Raw genomic sequence first — 19158 nt, forward strand, 5'->3', positions numbered from 1 at the left:
CAGATGGATTCATAATCCACATATTCAGATAACTACTCTTTTACAATAATATTCAATTGTGCTGCGTTTAACATTACTTTGTACAGTACAGTAATTCTGGTGATTTTCAAATGACGTCGGATATCTAAATATGCAAAACATGGACCAACAAATGGTTTGGGTGATCAAAAAAAATGTCGACATTAAGTAAAATTTGGAGTGCAATTGTTAAAACGTTGGAATATCCCGTGACATATTTTTGCTGATGTTTTTGTGGTAATTTTAGAAATGTTTGCCTTGTGCTGAAAGGTATCGTGGTCACCTGCTGTAGCTCTGAAATTCTATGTGATATGTACAGTATTTAATGATTTAAATTAAGTTTATATTTTATACTTTTTTTTTTTGCTTTAATTTTGTACTTTGTGCCTGCTATGACTGCTGTTTGTGAAGTATTATGTTGACTATTTTGTACCCACCCCGGCACCCAGTAACCTGCTCCAGAGACACGTTGCAGAGGTTGAGCCTTTACTGTCTGTTGTCCTGTTGCAGCTCATTTCATAGTCTGTATGTGTTTGTGTGAGAGACTTATTTTATTCATCCTTTCATTGCTGTTTAAAATATTCCTCTTACCGGTGGGAAATGCTGGGTTACACACATTATTGTACAACAACACAGCTAAATCTACATCCTCCCTCAATGCTGGCACAGCTAGTGAACGTGTTGGTCAATGAGTGAGTAAATATGTGATTCCTTAGACTGAATGCCTTTAAACATGAAGCTTTTTTCAGTGGCTTATACATACAGTACAACTCCAGATGAACATTGTCACATCTGCGATGTAGCCTGTGATCACAATCTTCCGTCTTTAGGCACTTTGCATCAGAGCCACAACAAACTTCAAAACAACCACTCGCTAATGCACTGACTGAGCTGAGAAGACATTTTACTGCTATTATATTTTGTCGGTTGACAAATGGGAGCTATCTCTGCCTGTTTATCCTCACTAATATTGAAGAGAGATCAGCACTTTTACTTTAAGATGTGCGTTTTTTCACTCTTTCAGATGAAATACAATGTTTAATATGGTACTAGTGCAGATACTTCCTATACTTGAGCACATTTTATTGGATAAATCTGATGTTGACCTTTTTCAAGGTCACTTGGAAAATTAGAAACTATCATATGACAAGATCCGAGCTGTGCTGCATATAAACATTTTTAATACCATAGGGTAGTACTAGATAACAGTGTCAGTTGTTTTCTATACATTTTATGTAGCCTCTTTTGAAGACAAGCATGGGTCCACAAGTGATTTTCTTTTTCTTTACAGTGGCACAATTATACTACAGCTTTTGAGGTTTCTCCTGTCACACATCTGATGATGTACAGTTTTAATTGTGGTCTCAAACTAAAGAAGAGCCAAGTAAATTTGTAATTTCTATAACCAGTCATCACCTCATTGTATAAAGAATGGGAATTCCACGTTGCAGTTTCCTTTGACGTGTAAAGTTTACTGTTTGGTTTTCTCGTCTATTATAGATTAACCGTTATAAGTTTGTTTGTTTCAGGCCTTAAAAGATCTCTTTGGTCATGTAAAAGCAACAACTATTTATATCCCTGTGCAGGGCCTCTTTGAAATATGTTACATGTAAATTTTTTGTGATGTCTTAAGAATGTGAAATGTATCCATATTATTTATAAATGCCTTTATTCTGTTGAACATTGTTAATAATACCTTCATAAGAAAGTGCTGCTTTGGCTTCTTGTTTTGGACAAAAACAAAATACTTTTCATATAACTACTGCCTTGCCTATTACTGGGACAAAGCTGCTTATAGTGAAAACACAAGTATATTGAAAGAATTTATTGTTGTCATGTGACACGGTCCATATAATAACATGTCAATATATCTATGTAAAACTCCCTTTCTCTCTAAGAGGTCCATTGTGCAAAGCACGTAGAAAAACAAACATGATAGTCTTAACATTTACACATCTATTCCAAAATATCCTAATGTATCCTTATAATTAGCTAAGTTCTGTTGTTGTATTTCACACAAGGTGTAAGTGCATACAGTATGAACAGTAAAACTTTGTAAAGACCTTTCTGAGGCATGCAGTTGGCACAAATGTTAGAAAAAAACAAATATATAGATATGGAAACAAAGTCTACTCTGACACTGGTGTTTCTGGTCACAAATTTAGTGCTTCAGCCACCTTTCTTTCCTCAGGAATACCATTTACCTAGGAAAAACACATAATACATAGATATTCAAGTTGTGTTTAAAAAATGAGCTACAAAAACACATGAATTTAAAGGTGTAAAAAAAAAAACACAACAAAAACAGCATTAACAATCTCTATGTTAACTCACTAACAGACTGCAGTACCTACCTCCAGTCTTCTAAACGTTGACATGACATAATTATCTCCTTCGTTAGCAGTGAACAGAGAGAGCGGCAGGTTAATGCATCATGCAGCTAATCACTATGCACAGAGGAGGGCGCTCACACATCAGCGAGAAGTGGGTTCTTTCTTGCAGGAGTTGACACCATTAGATAAGTAGTTCTCATGCCTGATTACTTGTGGGGTGCAAGCAAAATCATTTACTCAGTAATCTCTGTCCAAGCGAATAAAGTCTGAATGACAACAGATTGAAGCTGCAACACAGCTAAGAAACTATGACATGAATTATTTTATTATTAGTAATAAAACAGAATTAGTCCCAAGTAAAAAGATGTAACAAGTGAATTGTTGTGAAATGAGAGACATGCTTGACTGCAGATGACTCCCTGATGAACACTGAGCAGGAAACAATCTGTTTTTATTTTTTAATGATTTTCAGCGATATCCAGACTTTATGCTATGAGCTGCACTTTAAAAAGAAAATTCGAAAAAAGCATTTGAAAGTGCTCCTGGATTATTTAAATGTTCTGACACATGCTCAACTGCATAAACTTCATGTAGCGCAAGCATGACGCAGCTTATTTATCTGTGTTTTAGTGTCATTAAAAATAGCCACATCACATTATATGCATGCAGATCCAAGTACAGCAGACTGTTAGATAACACTAACCTGATGGCCGTTGCTGTGGTATTGTAATCTGATTTTGCAGGTTCCTGAAATCATAAACCATGATATTATGGCAAACAGACATTCACATACACAAGCTTTTAGCATCACATGAAAGGATGTTGTACTTTCAGTTTCAAGCCCATTAGTAAAATCATGGGACAGCCTGAACCTCTTAAGCTGTAGTCATATTTTCTAAAGGCTGCTTGTTGCAGCTTTAGCTGTAAAAACGGCACGGCTAGTCTGAAAACAAGATTAAACAACAATGGTAGTGTTCCAACTAATATTTGCCTATAATGACGCCTATAAGCCATGCATTGGCATGCCTGGCTTGCTAAAGTAAGAGTGAGTGTGTGCAAGTCCTGTGAGTGTGAATGAGATTGCATATACATTATGCCTTAACTCACGTCTGTGTCTGCATGAGGGGCATGCTGGTGGTCTCGTAGTTGTCAGGGTGGATGGGCGGCACCACCTCGCCGCTGACCGGGTTGAAGACGGGCAGGGTGGAGAGGGGCCAGGAGATTTCCCGGTTCTTAGACATGCTACGCAGCTCCTTGGTGGACTTCTGGATGGAACTGTGGTGAACCAGCTGGATGCTGGAGGGTAGAGAGAGGCAACATGATGTTAACATGATGTTGTGTCACGTGCGATGGTGTTAATTTGTCTCATCCTGTGTGCAATGTCTTGTCTACTGAAAGAAATGTAAAATATCTGAATATGCCAGCAATGTGTGTTCTCCTACGGTGGGCTCTCCACACACCACATGCACGAACAACAGAAATATAAACAGCCACCCTCACCTATCGCTGTGATTTCTTTAAATCTGTCCGACTTGCAAAATCTATTTTTAATCTCTATGATTTAAATATGCTCCAAGCTATTTGTTACTATTAATAACAATAATGCTCTTCATCTGGTCACTACATTTTTGAGCAGCCCATTGCATGAATGAATGTCAACACAAAGATGAACACATGGATCTTTATGAGAAAGCTGTCAGTGACAACATAGATGACAAAACTGCAAACAAAAGGTGGGGGAAGGGGGGACAAACCCAAAAAAGAAAAACACAGGAGAGGTAAGACACTTACGCTGGTGTTTGCATGTTTCTTTTTTCCCTAGAAACAAAACAAAATGGATGAATTAAATACTAATATTAATAGTTAGAGACATCTACACACAAGTGAATGGACTGTTGGATAAAGACAGTGTGGTTGGAGTGTGGAACACTGAGTGAACGAGGGGGCACATCTCTCCCAGCCTGTAAATGACGGAGGATGATGAAAGACTTGTATCATGGATGAAAGATCATCAGTGTCATGGCTTTAAAATATCAAAACACACATGGCAACATTAACAAAAACTTGTGACAGAAATGTATAAATAACTTAATATATGGGAAACAAATGGCTGGATGGTATGAAAAGCTGCAATTCCAATCCACATTTTTTTGCTACCTGCCCTGCGCTGTCCTTCCTGTCTCTCAGCAACACTTTGAATGCTTTCCTCAAATGTTTGTTGGGGTGTTTGGTGCAACATCTGCATAAAAATATAAGACCAGGCACACTTACACCCCTTCCCGGCGGCAGCACATAGTGTAGCCGAGGATGAAGAAGAGGACCAGTGCCACAGCGGAGGGAACAGCCAGTGTGATAAGAAAGTCGGAAAAGTAGTCACGGCTCTTCAGAGATTCAGAGGGGGGGTTATACTCCCCAAATTCAGGCAGGATGCCTGTGCCTGGGTCGGGACGGGTAATGTATACAGGCACTACTTTATTGATGTCCACCTACAGAAACAAGCAGGAGTGAATTCAGCATTTGTCGATGAGACAGCACTCTGTGTAAATTGAAAAAAAGTTGTGTCAGAGATGTGACTAAAGTTAGGTACAATGTTTATTCAGTCACTGTATTTAATTAAGAGCAATGCTTATGTAGCACAGAAAAAGAGTAGAGTACTCGATTCCCCTCTTGCCTCAGCATTAAAAACCTGCTGGCGAATCTGTGCGAGAGAATCCTCACCAGAGAAATCTTGCACCAGTCGATGTGAAACTGAGCTCTGAACTTCTTGTCACAGCTGATGACAGGCTCCATCTCCTGACTGCATCTCAGCTGGTTATGGGGGGTTTCCACCTCCCGCAGGCACGACGAGAACGGAACATCAGCACCGACCATCACGTACACTCTGGAGGAGGAGGAAGAGGAGGAGATAAGAGAAGAGAAGACAAAGTCCCCTTTTGCACAATTATGCTGAGGATTGAACACCGAGTGTTCTCCGAGACGCTTTCATCTTCCAACACGTCAGCAAGAATCTTTGATGTATGAGTTATGGCACTTCATGTAGACTAATTCTCTCTGGACTAAACCAGCTGACGGTGTCTGTCAGTGCTGACAGCCGTGTGTACTCATCTAATTCACAGCAAACTCCCAGAGGACCCAATTAAATGAAATGTCAGCATGGTGGGAGTGGGCTGAGAAAAATGTGCTATTTGAGAATGAGGTGAAGTGGTCACTCGTGAAAATAATATTTTAGAGTGTTAAACCTGACATCTTCTGTGTAAATCACTCCATTTAGTTTATCAAATGCAAAACTTTTGCAATGTGTAAGAGCTGGAGAGAAAACCTTGATTTAGCTGAATCATCTTTTCTTCAGGTCTGAACTGTACAGCTGCAAACCAGATCCAACGTCCAAAATCCTTACCCTTCTTTGAGGTTATTGATGGGCAGAGGCACGCGGCCGCCACGGTCCAACGCCGAGGTGATGTTGATAGCGTTGAGGCGCTCAGGCTGCCACACGTTCTTCACCGCTCCCAGGAAGTCGCCCAGCACCTCGCTGGCCAGCATCTCCTCCACATTCATGTTTTTGATGTAAAACTCCGCCTGGTAGGGCAGAGGAAACTCTGGGAATGGGGGGGGGGGCAGAAGAGACACTTAGAAATTAAAAGTTTGAAATAGGGGAAGAGTTGTAAGATGAGGTGAGTAAAAAGACAGGAGATGAGCTACAAATGTAGACCAGCAGAATCTATAAAAATGAAAGGGTGATGATGCATAAGACATCATTAGTACTTCATTACGGCTGCATATTCAGTTGACGCTGATTTCACCAGTCTGTCCAGCAGACGCTGCTGTGTCTGCCCGACTCGGTTATGACTTGGCTTCCTTCTGGGGCCAGATGGCAGATGACATCACAGCATAGGGCGAGTGATGTTAGTAGCACAAACGGACTCTGGTCATATTGTACTGCATGTACCGTAAACAAGCCAGCGTACAAAACATAAAGATGCACAAATGTGACGTGTCATCATAGATATGAGAAGGGGTGACTGGTCCCCATAGGAATATTGTAATATACCATATTACCTCTGTGTAATCATAAAAGTTGTATGATAGTTTGGTCTGTTCTATCTACAAGGTCAGGAACGGATAGCAATGCCCCCAATACACACATAGTAATTAGGAAAACAGCCTTTTCTTTTCAGGGAAGTCAATTACACCATTGAAGTACAAATGTGCCCTCAAGATTTAACTGGGCAGGTTTTTCCTTTCAGATCTCTGTGTCGACAAAGTTCTCATACTGGCGCCTCTTACCTTCTGTGGCCATGATGTTTATGACCAAGTTGTGCCGTGCTGTCTCGAAAGTGCGTCTGTTATAGGCAGTAATCTGCAACACACAGGGGTGAAAGTTTAAGCCCAGATCAGTCCTGCTTATATAGCAGCAGCTGAGCTACATACACTATGCTCTGTACCCAACTTAGACCATATATAGAGGCACATGTGTGCTGCTGTGAACGTTTCTACAGTAGCTTACAGGAGTCAAAGAAAGGATATAACAACACAATGAACTTTAAGTCTGAAGACTTAGAGCATCACATTGTACCAAGCTACTACTGCATGAATACAAACCAGCTGGGCTCTGTCTAACGTCTATCACCCTTATTTGTGCCTTGACAAAGTTTGATACCACATTCCACTTAAACATTCCTCCACTACTTTTTATACAGTAGCAAAAATTACTTTAACTCTCCTCTTTCCACTTTGAAAGTGGTCCAGCCACCCACCTCTATGACAGTGGGCTTGCCAACATGCTCCGCGGTGGGGGAACCATAGAGCACACCGTCACTGTGTGGTGTCCTCTGGATGTAGCGCAGCCAGCCCGGCCTGTCAGGGTAGCCCATTAAGTTGGTGTTGAACGTGATCGGGTCATTGCCGGCATCACCTACAGGTAAAGCGGTTTAATGAGGAGTGTCCAAATGTTCTGTTATGAGTCAGAACCAATTCAGCGATATCTCATTAGCTGGATTGTGGCTATTCTGCCAACAGCAGCTAAGCATTTTCCATCTTGTTATATTAAGTAATGAAATATTTAACACAAAACATATTTATAAATGACTATAGCACAGTGATAAAGACAATTAGGCTGTTATGCTGTTGTACCTGACTTTGGGTAGGGAGGAAACTCTCCTTTGAAGTACTCTCTTTCCAGAACGTGGACAAACAGCACTCCCGCTGATGGGTAGACGTTACGGTCTCCGTGTGACCTTGACAAGATGGTAACCACTGAAATACACATTTCAAACAAAAATTAGCTCCTGGGAGCACGTTTCCTATTCTGCGTGTTTATGTGGGATATTCTTAATTAGGTCTGTCAGCAGCACTAATTAAAGAAGAACAGAAGGCGTTAAAAGAGCTGAAAATTAATAAAGCAAATATCTGGACTGCTGGTCTGAGCAACCTCGCGCCACATTTTGAGAATCAATAGTTTGATCTGACTCCCTTCCTGCGTTCTTGTGAAGGTAAAAGCAGTAGCTCCACACAGGAATACAGCCCAGAAACAGCCAAATGTGAAAGCAGAAACTCTAATTATTAACTGCTGTAAGCAAAATTATCTTATATGAATGAACCAATGAATATTTGTGGCAATTAGGTGACATACTGTGAGTTAAACCAGCAGTAATGAGAGCCAGTCAGACTGAGTTGTTTTCATGCCCTCTGCCGACTCTCCATTATGCTCTCTATTTACCCTCACTCCATTTCAAACACAAACATTTAGTCTTAATTCGTGAAGGGCATCACTTAGAAAATGGCAGCCCCCTTAACGAAAGTTTACACAATGTAAGGCTGGAGGTGATTCAGCAGACTGTCTCTGTCTTTTTGCCGTTTCCTTGTTGACTCCTTTTTTCCCCCTAAGCTCTCAGCGTTTCTGCACAGAGTTTTTGCTTCTCCCTCTCTCTCCCTCAGTGGGTGGGCACTCAATTTTTAATCACCATGGGAGACAGAGTGTACAAGGAAGAAGAGGAGGAGGGGAGGGAAAGAGAGAGAGAGAGCAAGAAAGAGAGAGAGGGAAAGAGAGTCTGAATTATTCTCGCCTGCAGACACACATCTCCAGACACATTAAGAAGCTCGAAGGCAGCCTGTGAAAGCTGTGCGTGTGTTTATGTGCCTTGCCACTGGCAAATTGTTGCTTATTTTCACTATTTTCTATCTCCTGCTTTCATCCTCTCATCAGCATCAAACCGACTCTGAATCGTTGGCATCAGCATCATAAAGCGATGCTATCCTCTTCTCCTAAATCCTCTCCTTCAACAGAAGCTCACAGTCTCTGCTGAAGAGCCTGATAGAGCAGGATTTACATTTTAATCCATGTCCATGAAAGCGGAAGTCAGTATGTGATTTGGTTGTTAAATGTTATCTATTACCAGGCTGCACAAAAGGTTTAAAAGAAGATAGGGTGGCGCATTAAGCGGCTGAATGTGAATGAGGTCCACATCTGTAAGACCACATTATTGAACTGTAATCTACGTGCACTGATGAGCTATTATAAAAAAGGTCCCATATGTAGGTTAAACTGGGCAACATCTGTGGCCACAAACAGAAACACTCAACTATCAATGTGTCCCATGTCCCTCAGGGCTTTGTCACAGCTAGGTACAATCAATAGCATTTAGCAGGCAGTAAAATGTGGCGATACCTATAGAAACCTGAGGTTATATCCACCATGTCTCTTTATAAAGACAGATGGAGGGAACCACCCGAGTGTGACTAATCCACACGACAGCTCTTCTTGCTGCTACTACTGCACCCCTGACATTAAGATCTAGGTTATTCAGAGGCCAAGAATAAAACCTCATTCATTTGCAGCACACCAGTGGCACCTCCTGCGATTATTTCAGCGATTCCACAAATCCCACTCTGAAGGCACACAGCTTTGATTCTATTACCTGACCCACCAGGCCTCGTCAATGCTTCATCGCATAAAAGGACGTCGCCCACGTAGTCTCGGTCAAGGTCACGAACCAGCTGTTCTGTTTTACTCGCAGGCCAACTGTATGTGGTGTAAACATTTGTGACACGTTCCCAGAATGAGACATGCAGGGCGGACAAGCATGGCCAGATGGCCTCGTCTCACCTAATGGTCTGAGGAATTGGAAATGACCTATGGGATTTGAAATGTTTTATCCTTTTAAAATTAAAGCTTCGAATTAACAACAAACATTTGGGGCTAACTCCAGGCAGCCTGCCAGTCTAGCTTACAGAGGGTGTCTCACCTTAGCTGATCGCGGTCACTTCCTTTTAAAGAGCAGCTGGTGGTAAGTGAAGATCACTGACTAAGCTACACTGAGGCTGTGCTAAGAGCGTCAGATCTGCTTATTTGTGCTAGACTGACTTTCTGCCAGGGCTTCTCGAGATGATGAACAGCAGGTCGTCTGCTGTACGTAATATGTTACCAATTAAGGGTTAATACTAAAGTGCCCGCTGCAGGCTAACCAGGTTGTTAATACACACAGTAACCTGCACTTTGCTGATTATTGAGCTCACATACTCAGCAGCAGTCAAGTATTCTCTCTGTTACATGTACTCATTCACAGACCACCTTTGAAACTGAAACAAGTGAAGAAATGCCACACTGGATCACTAACAAGCCTTGGGGGAGATGGAAATGGCTAACCAGATTTTATGCTTTTCTGGGCTGACCTTGGACTGGATCGAGTCTCAGGAGTGAGGACAGCGCAGAGAGAATAAACTACCCTTGTCCTCTAATGGGTCTAGCTAACTGAGGCCTCTAGGTAACCGAGGCAGAGACAATTGGGAGGGATGTGCTGTAGTTCTGTTGAATCAGCTTTATATGTGCATGTAGTCTGGGTCAGGAGGAATGCATGTGCTTCTTTGGTGTTCAGCAGGGAAGCACAGACAACAAGGATTGCTACTGTTTGGACCGACGCTTTGGTTTTCTGCCCGTGACGAGCTTGAGTCTTGTTCTAAACGCAGACCCGGAAGTGAAAGTAGCTGGTGACACAACAAGCAGAAGGCGATCGCTAAGAACAAGAGTGGACACAAAGCAACAGTTTAACTTTCTCATCAACGGTAAGTCAAATCACTGATTTGCCTCAAAGTCAAAGTTTTAGAAATGTTCTGCGTCTGCGAGTATTGAATCATAGAGTAACGTTACCATGTTAAGCGGAGGAAACAGACCTTTGTCTCACACAGAAGTTAATGTTTTAGGGTGAGTTCTATTTCTATCAAGGACAAAGTTTAGTCAAGATTGAAATGAAACTGACATTTAAACAAACGTAAGTGGGCCAAGTCTGTGGGACAGCAGACAGCTGAAAACAATAACGCCAGCATTAATGGGGAACCAGTTGAGCGTGTCACTGTGTTATGACAAGGGGGAGGGGACAGCGGGTCAACACATGAATGGCACCACTGCACACACCCACTCACCATCTCTGCTCAACTCTTGCTTCTTGCTTGCTTGGATACTTCTCTCATGTAAAGCGCTGTGTTTGGCATCATAGGCATGCACAATGAAAACTATTGGATCAATGAATAAAAGCATTAACGGAACAAGTATGCCTTTAAACGCCATTCTGAACTACACGCTGAGATCCCAGTTTATTTGGTACACCTCACTAGAACGAATGCAGTCTAACAACGACCGAGGCTTAAAGGGCGACTTCACTAATTTTCAGTTTGGGGACTACTGAATGGTTTTAAACGAACCTATAAAATATCCCTCTCTTTCTATCCCTCCTCTTTTAGAAGCACGGTAATAAAAAAGTGTATATTTAATCCCCAAAACTGAGCCATAACTGACTAAATCTCGTATGTATGCGCTATCTGATTAACTTTTTACAGAGGCCTCTAAAGAAATCATCACAATAGTGGAGCATTATAGATAAAAGTAGAGCTGCATTGCTAAGCTGTTTAATCAATGGACAGATAATGAAGCAGAAACTATTCTTCAAGCTGCACAGTTCCACTTTCAGATTGATGGAGATCTTCTCCTTTAGTTGTTATTCGTGATCGTTCACAGAATATCTTTGGGTAGTTGGACTGGTGGTCAAAACAAGACTCAGTAGCTTCCACTATAATGGACAGTTAGTGTATTTCAACTATTGTATTCACCATACACAGGCCAAGGTAATAACTGATTATTAAAGTAATATTTCCTATTTTTGGAGATGTTGACATTGTGTGTAGCTGCACCAGCAAGACTAAAACTTCATGAAGGTAGATCACACCTGGTCATCAATGTAAACACAGGCCTGCGCCACAGGACAGCACTGCTCTGTCGAAGGCAATTAAAGCTGAATGAACCACTAGCTAGCAAGACCAAGTGTAGCATTAACGTCATATTCCTTGTTCAAACGTCATTTTAGGCTGACTGTCCCGTCAGTCCTGTCGTTTTACGGTATAGCTGTCTATTGTTAGCCATTTTTCCATGCCTCCTCCTCCTCCTCCTCCTCCTCCTCAGCCTCCTGGAAAAAATGAGCAGAGCGGCTAAACAGCAGCGGGCTAACTAGCTAGCTAACTAGCACGGACACCGCATCAAAAGCAAACGCGCGATAAAACGCACCCGATATCTTCGCGTCTCGTCCATACGTACCCGTGCCGAGCCATACCGCGACAGCTGCGGCGGACATGGTGCTCATCGTCCGCGTAAATGTCGCATGAAAAGGGATGTTTCCCCTAATCGCCACTGGGTTTGACAGCCATGACACGGAGCATCCTGCAGCATTCCTTCCTCCGCCTCCTTCCTTCACTGGAAACAGGGCGACTTGTCATTGGAGGAACATCTGGATGGAAGAAGATGGTTGTCTCGTAAAAAAAATAAAATAAAAAAATAAAAAGGGTAAAACACGATGTGAATCACAATGACTGTCTTCTCAAAAAGGTTTCTGCATCATGTTCTGTTCAATTTTTTGCCTGTCTGCAATGCACTAACAAGGGGCCTCCCATGTTATTTTCTTAAAAACATGTTAATTTTTTACAAATAAGTGCCTTGATTCATACTCAGAAACATGCAGGAATAAACAGCTGCACACCCCACCACCCCACTGGGACTCTACCTCCTGCGTCCAGCTGTAAAAGGGCACAGTCATGTTTGAAAAGTCTGCTTCAATCTGTGCAGACTCCCTGCAGAGTCACTTGTAGCAGACAGATGGTCATGTTTTGGCCCCCTTTGGTTAAGGCCTGCTAAAAAAAAAAAGCTGCTGGACCCTTAATTCACCCCTCGTGCTCTCTTGTTGTCAGCCACCACTGAAGAGAGCACTTTGATCCTGCAGAAAAGCACCCTAATTCGGGCAAACATGCCGACAGTGGTCACCACATGGTGCTCGTCTGATAAATTCGTGCTTGAAATAGGATGCTTTTTCTTCCTCTGTGGTGATAAACAGGATGCCATCCTTCCTCCGTGCTCTGCAGTGTGAGGCTGTTCTGTTATCTCATACACCGTTTTATCCCCTTAAGATTATTTTTAGGTTGCTTAGCAACATCTTCACATAGCTAGTGTTTGGACTGGGTATGAAGGTATCACAACAATCCCTATAGGTCTGTGCATGCACTGAGATCAACAATAATAACGGTGGGGAAAGACAGCATTTCGATAGAAGACAGTGGATGAATGTGTCAAATTCTGTTTGCTGAATTTTTTTGTTGCTTATATTTATATATAACTACAAAAACTCACATCAGTGCATCTGCTTTCTGGTAGGCTACTTAAACATTTGATTGAATGTAAAGCCAGTTAGAATAAAATCATAATGAATGATCATTTCTCAGAATCTTTCCAGATACATTCATGTTTGCAATCTGTGCTTAGAAAATACACACATAGGCAACTAAAGCATGCATAACAGCACATCAAAATGAGTGTTCTGAGTCGGCGACGTTTGTGAAAATGTTCATACATTTGGACGCAGACAAAGCTTCCTTTCTAGAGCTTTATCACACAAATTCAGTGCCGTGCTGCAGGTGGTGTCTGTTGTCTCCTATATGACCCCCAACAGCTCGAATTTTTACACTCTGATCTTTATTAATACAAGGCTGTTAAATGATTAATGAGCACTGATTAATTTGGGAAAAAAAAAAGAGTGCAGACTGTGGAGACATCTTTATATTCTGAATATGCATTTAGTCATGTTCAGTGTGAGATAAGAGTCAGTAGCCAACTATAATATTTTCCATGACTCTCTGTGAGTGACTTAACAGTGGACTCAAACTTCAGCTATTTGTGAGGCCCCCTTCTCTCATGTAAACTCCTCAAGGCCCCCTGGTGGTACCCGCGCCACACTTTTTGCGCAAAACTAATTTGAGCACCCATCATCCAGCCAGGGGTGGTTCTTGACCCTCTCTACCCCACCCAGATCTCATTGATGAACAATAAGCAGCCAGTGAAGTTACAGTTGCTGTGTGCTGGTATTTATGCCAGACTGCAGCTCATCGAAACCCCCTCCGCGCAGCAGATTATCGGACCAAACCATTGGGCGCAGCCCAGGTTTCAACACCTGTCACATGAGGCTTTACATTTGCAAATCTCCGGCTATCATCACAGCTAAGTACGTTTACTCTACCGTACTGCAGACGTGCATCGGACGCTGCAGCCCTGCAAATGCTGCCACTGTGCAGCTTTCAGTGAGACGAGCTGCCAAATTGCACCGACACCCCTATTGTGCGACTGGCAGCATCATCCACTGCCTGCAATGGCGTTGTAGCGGCTCCAGTATGTCCAAACGTCTCCACAGTGGCGATTCCGTCCCGGACTATTGACGAGCTTGTGATAGCTATGTTATCCTCGAAAGGTTTGCAACTACTGCGTCCTCATTCTTCACCAGCTCTGCGCCTCGATCCCAGTTTGTTTATTCACGCGTCAAACGAAGCCGGAGCCACGAATGTAAGACTCTTTTGTTTTTGTAACACTGAAGCAACATCGCTGTGGCTTGAGGTTAACAGTTAACTTCCTATTTTTTTTTTATTTTTTTTTTTTATTCTTTTGCAGCCATTGAGAAAGGTCGTTAGAGTTTGTGTTTGCAGAAATCAGTGCAGAAACGAAACATGTAAACAAATCAATGTTGAATAGTGTCAGGAGGGGAGGTAAAACCCGAGCTGTCATGTTGTGCGCGGTGTGGCTGATGTGCGGTCCTGCCTGTTTGTCTGATCCCACAGTCACAGTGTTAAAGCCTCACATTCATTATCACCTTTAACTTTATTTCCCCATCTCTGTGCCTGTGCCTGTGCAATATCCTCCGACGCAGCACAGGGTGTTCCTCAAGTTCAAACGGGTGCATTTTCTTTTTTGCACATTGCTGTTATTATGGACCAGCATGGTGAATAATGAATATTCATCCAGGACATTTAGGTTTCAGCCACTGCTGCGTCTGCTGATGCATCCATACAGTCCAGTGTGTGGGTTTGAGCACAACTTAGATTAGTGGATCCTCTGTGTCCCAGATAAACGTTTTTTGTTTTTTTTTTATCTTTGCTTTATTGTGCCATCTATTATCTTTGTGGAATTTAAATGCATTTCAAACCAGTCAAACAGTAGACGAAATGTTTGTTTGGTGCATTCAATGTGTTTCCTGCGCAACACGTTAAAGGTTAAAACTGCCAGGTTTTGCTTTGTTGGAGCACTGACGTTCAATAGGAACCTACATAATGTCACCTGTGGTTTAGAAAGCTGCGATCACGTACAAGGGTCACAGCTCACTACAGAAAAGATAAGGAGAGGGAGAGAGCGAGACAAGAAAGAGGAAGAAAAAAGAAGAAAACGTGATCTCCTACAGCATAACATCAGTAAACATAAAAAGAGTGCACATCCTCACACTGATGTGTACAGTGAGTATCGATTTGAGAAGGCAAACAGTTCAGCTGAGTAGACAGCATCATCAGAGTGCATTTGGAACATAGTGGGCTTTCATAACTACTCTTCTTGTACAGTACATCAACATCCCTTATTCATTTGGCCTCTGTGATTCCAAATAGTGTTATTGATGATATGTGAATGACCTCTTTTCAAGCCTTGTAATTGTAATTTTGATGAGAAAGTGACACTTATCGTTGTGTCTTACTGTGTGCATGTCTAAGTTGTTAATTGTTTTAAATATACCCCATAATCATGCACCGTTATTAAGTGTTTTGATTTTAACAATGTCTCTTTCTATTTCTGCAGGTGTGAATGGGCCTAAAGGAACTTGAAAAAAATCAGTGGGATTAGATTAGGCAGCGCTGCAGTAGGTCAGGCTAGACTCTTCACTCCCATGTTCTAATGAGGCCACAGCGATGCTGACATTCCCTCTGAATCCAAAGACATCATCATGCTGAAGACAGAGGCCTCAGGGGAGAGGACCAGCCTCCGGAGCGCCTCTCCCCACCGTAACGCCTACCGGGCTGAGTTTCAGGCACTCAAGAGGGCTTTTGACCAGCCTCAGGCTGATGGAGACTCTAAGCCCAAGGATCTTGAACGGGTCAAACAACCGAGGGGCCGCCAGTATGGCAGCCATGTCAGCCGCATTAAGGACATGTTCATGCAGATGGGATCAGAAAATGCAACAGCTAAGACCAGGGGTCGGGATGATTCTTCGCCACAAAAGATGGTCAAGCCCACCAATTTCATCAACAAGGCCGATGGATCAGTGATAAAACTCCAGCACTCCTCGTCATCTGAAAGAGTTGGAGGTGCTGGAGCAAAGTTCTCTGAAACCAGAAAGCTGTTTGAGCAACAGTCACGTGACCAGTCTCAATCACCAGTCTTTCCCTGTGGACGTGATAAAAGGGGTTCGCATGAGCACCTCGACGACTGGCGTGGGGCAAGGTCCAATCGAGGCAGTACAGACTCTTTGGACTCACTTTGCTCGAGAACCGAGGCGTCCTCACCGACCGTTAGTCAACTCAGCGCTGTTTTTGAAAATGCCGACCACCACAACCAGGGTGTGCCCTACAGAGGAGTCAGCAGGCGAGCCCTGTACTCACCTGACGGATTCCAGCGCCACGGAGGTGATATCAGTGAGGATGATTCGCGGCAGTCTCCAGTTCGTGGAACGTACCGCAACCGGATAGGGGGAAAGTTTCCCACATCCTTGTCCTCCGAGGACCTTCTTAGCCCCAGTCCTGAGGTAGAGACCTCGGAGCTGAAACGAGTTCCAAAGGAAGAAGAAGCTCAAGACAAAGCGGACAAGAATGACACAGTGGTTCGAGACAGACAGTGCTTTTCTGGGGCCACCACTAATGGAAGACAAGTCAATGGTTCTTATGAAGAAGAGGAGAAACCCTCAGAAACAAGAACACATAGTGAGGATTTAGGGATATCCAAAGCACCAAAACCTACAGAGGATGTCATCACTTCAGATAAAACTTTCAAAGATGACCCTTCACAGCCCCTGGTAACTGAACAGGATGGGGAAAGTCAGGAGGATGGGGAAGGCTCAAGAGAAGACAAGTCCTCTGAATCTCCTAAGGACCAAGTGGAAGAACTGGATGAAGAATACACAGGGAATGAGCGGGTCATTTTTAACGCAGACGGGGATGCCTGTTACCAGGGCTGGGGGGAAAGCTGCACAGATCCCGAGGATGATATGTACGGTGATGACGAGGATATTGTCTACGACCCAGGCTCTGATCTGACACAGATTCCTGGTCTGCCAGAAGAAAACAAAGAGGACATCCCTCCAAAGAGGAAGATATGCTTCAGCACTGCTCCCATTACAGTAAGTCGGGCGCTGTACAAAACTGTTGTGGAAGCCTGAATTGTGTGAATGTGCTGAACAGAATCCAACAAAAAATCCCCTACGAAGCTATTATCAGCAATATGTTCAAACAACAGAGAGCTAATGCTAGATTTAGAGCTTATTTTTATGCCATGCTGATATGGTCATTTCTATAATAATAATAATAATGGTCATTTCTATATAATAATTATAGTAATAATTATTACTACTACTAATAAGTAATATCTTTATACTGTGTTTTTACTATGTTCTGCTGTATGGTAGATAAGACATCATAGTTGTTGCTCTCTGAGGTTGTAGCTATTTTGTGATGCAGAGCTTGAGGGTGAAAGCATCGCCCTCTGGGAAATTGACATGTTCATGAGCTGAACATCTGTGCATGTGTTAGTCATGCTGGTTCTGCACCCACACACTTTTCACACAGGATACCGAGTTTATTTTAATCTCAAGCTGTCCTGTCATCGTCCTCTAGATCTAGAAACCCATTGACTGAACAGTCGCAGAGTCAAATATTCTGTGTAACATAAAGTGGACAGTGTCAGGTGTGTAAGTTGCTGTGACGGCTATACTCAGTGATAACAGGAGACATATCAGCTAGAGGTTACAGGCATTTTACCATCTATCCCAGTGGGTTTTCACAGAGGAAAAAGTGGTCGTAATTGCACCATGATAAAGGTTTTACTTACAAAAAAGGATAATTGTTTCAGGTGATAACTGCCTTTATTTCTTTCTCTTAATATAAATAGCTTTACCATAGTCTTTGTTGCGTCATCTGTGCAGTGTTTGTGGATTAGGATGATGAATTTGGGACAGTATGAGAAATATTTTTTTCAGTCTTGATCCTCAAGCACTTAGGAATCAGTAAACTTAGGATTTGTAGTAGTAGTAAACAACATGATTTAGGCTGCCCTATTCCATTTCATCCTATTTATGTTATTTGGTATTTAAATCTGTTTTTATTTTTCCAGTTTTTCAAATTTTAGTGTTGACATACTAAAATTGTCACGGACACACCACTGTGACTGAGTGAGTGAGGTTCGGAGCTAACGCAAACATTCCACAGGTTGAAGATCAATCCTATTAACGGGCCGCAACAAACCAGAACAATTAGCCCAGTTATTCGGTGGAGAAAACGTGATGTTGGCTCACTGATTTCCCTGTGCTCACTTTGCAGTGTGTGTCCTTATGCTTCTTTCTCTATTGTCTCCTTCATTCACCTCATTTGCACACAAATGCGACCACACATTTGCACAGGACTGTGAAATCCTCAGAATGAAATGTTCACCGTGTTCATAATTTTCTTAGTTTTCTTGAATGTTACTGATGGAGATTCATGTCTCTTTGCTACATTATCTAACCCAGTAATAGATTTACGTTTTTGCTAAGATCTCAAACTAAATGAAAATATGTGTCAGTGGAAGATATCCACAAAACATGTTTTGATCATTTGTAAAAAATGTTTTCTTTACACCAGTTTAATTTTACATTTTCTTTACTGTATATTGAACTTGCACTGAAAACCTCGCTGTCCCATTTAGGCGTAATAGGTGGGAAATATTCTTCTGTGTTGTTGTCTGTTGCTGTTTTCTATGAAAAGAACTGACGCTCATTCATCATATGGAATATTCAAGAGAGGCACTGCCCCCTTCTTTACACACAAACACACACAATGAGACATGCACCCCTCCTACTTCTAGATCATATGCCCCCTCTCAGCACACAAGGAACAAATGGGCTTCTGTCTTTTGTTCTTCTATATAGCGAAAGAGACAAAGCTATTTTCTCCTTGGCCCTGCACGAGCCTAGCTTGACCCCTGTGGGAGACTGGAACAACTGCTGCCATATAATCTATTACTTAACATCTGCTTGTCTTTGTGTAATGTTTTTTGTTTGTTTGTTTGTTTGTTTTTTTTTGTCCTGCCCTGTAAAAGGGATAAAACCTTTCAACATCCCTGCTTTGAAAGCTTAATTTAGGAATCATCATAATAACTAGAGGGAGAGGATGGTACACAACCAGCTTTTGATGGCATTTTGTAAATGAATGAGAAGAATAAGTTATTCAATGTGTTGTCTTCACTAGTGTCAGGTTTGGAAATCTAGTTTTTAGCTAT

The 19158-nt window shown here is 42.2% G+C and overlaps 2 protein-coding genes across 10 annotated transcripts in view; one reads left to right on the top strand and one right to left on the bottom strand.

The window, feature by feature from the left end:
- Positions 1-6: 6 nt before the first annotated feature.
- Positions 7-12064, bottom strand: sgce (sarcoglycan, epsilon). 5 transcript variants are annotated; one of them, XR_003297989.1, is made up of 12 exons: positions 11932-12064; positions 7482-7604; positions 7106-7263; positions 6636-6708; positions 5749-5947; positions 5070-5232; positions 4623-4837; positions 4143-4169; positions 3459-3647; positions 3055-3098; positions 2373-2560; positions 7-2222 (listed from the first exon to the last, which is right to left on the bottom strand). XR_003297989.1 is itself a non-coding variant. In XM_026347701.1 (12 exons), exons 1-12 carry the CDS (start codon positions 11975-11977, stop codon positions 2172-2174), a joined length of 1326 nt encoding a protein of 441 aa, XP_026203486.1. In that variant the 5' UTR covers positions 11978-12064; the 3' UTR covers positions 7-2171. The 5 variants fall into 5 exon arrangements, 4 of the variants coding, with proteins under 4 accessions (XP_026203486.1, XP_026203488.1, XP_026203489.1 ...); XM_026347701.1 differs by having other exon boundaries at positions 2373-2410; XM_026347703.1 differs by lacking the exon at positions 4143-4169 and having other exon boundaries at positions 2373-2410.
- ppp1r9a (protein phosphatase 1, regulatory subunit 9A) overlaps positions 9366-19158 on the top strand; it is a 50653-nt gene continuing 40860 nt past the window's right edge. For 3 of the 5 annotated variants that reach the window (XM_026347654.1, XM_026347655.1, XM_026347657.1), the window contains exons 1-2: positions 9367-10409; positions 15493-17026. In XM_026347654.1, coding sequence (XP_026203439.1) covers positions 15638-17026 — 1389 coding nt within the window. In that variant the 5' untranslated portion in view covers positions 9367-10409; positions 15493-15637. Of the gene's footprint in view, positions 10410-14080; positions 14218-15492; positions 17027-19158 lie in introns of those variants that run through there. The other 2 variants (XM_026347652.1, XM_026347653.1) reach the window with 2 other exon arrangements.

Source organism: Anabas testudineus, chromosome 11 (genome assembly GCF_900324465.2).
Source record: "Anabas testudineus chromosome 11, fAnaTes1.2, whole genome shotgun sequence".
Lineage (NCBI taxonomy): Eukaryota > Metazoa > Chordata > Actinopteri > Anabantiformes > Anabantidae > Anabas > Anabas testudineus.

Bases quoted from the DNA above. Each gene is read 5' to 3' on its own strand.
- sgce (XM_026347701.1), bottom strand. From the start codon at position 11,977: ATGAGCACCATGTCCGCCGCAGCTGTCGCGGTATGGCTCGGCACGG. The intron at 7,605-11,931 runs GTACGTATGGAC...TGTGTATTTCAG, and splicing joins CGCGGTATGGCTCGGCACGG to TGGTTACCATCTTGTCAAGG. The intron at 2,223-2,372 runs GTAGGTACTGCA...TGTTTTTCCTAG, and splicing joins CAACGTTTAGAAGACTGGAG to GTAAATGGTATTCCTGAGGA.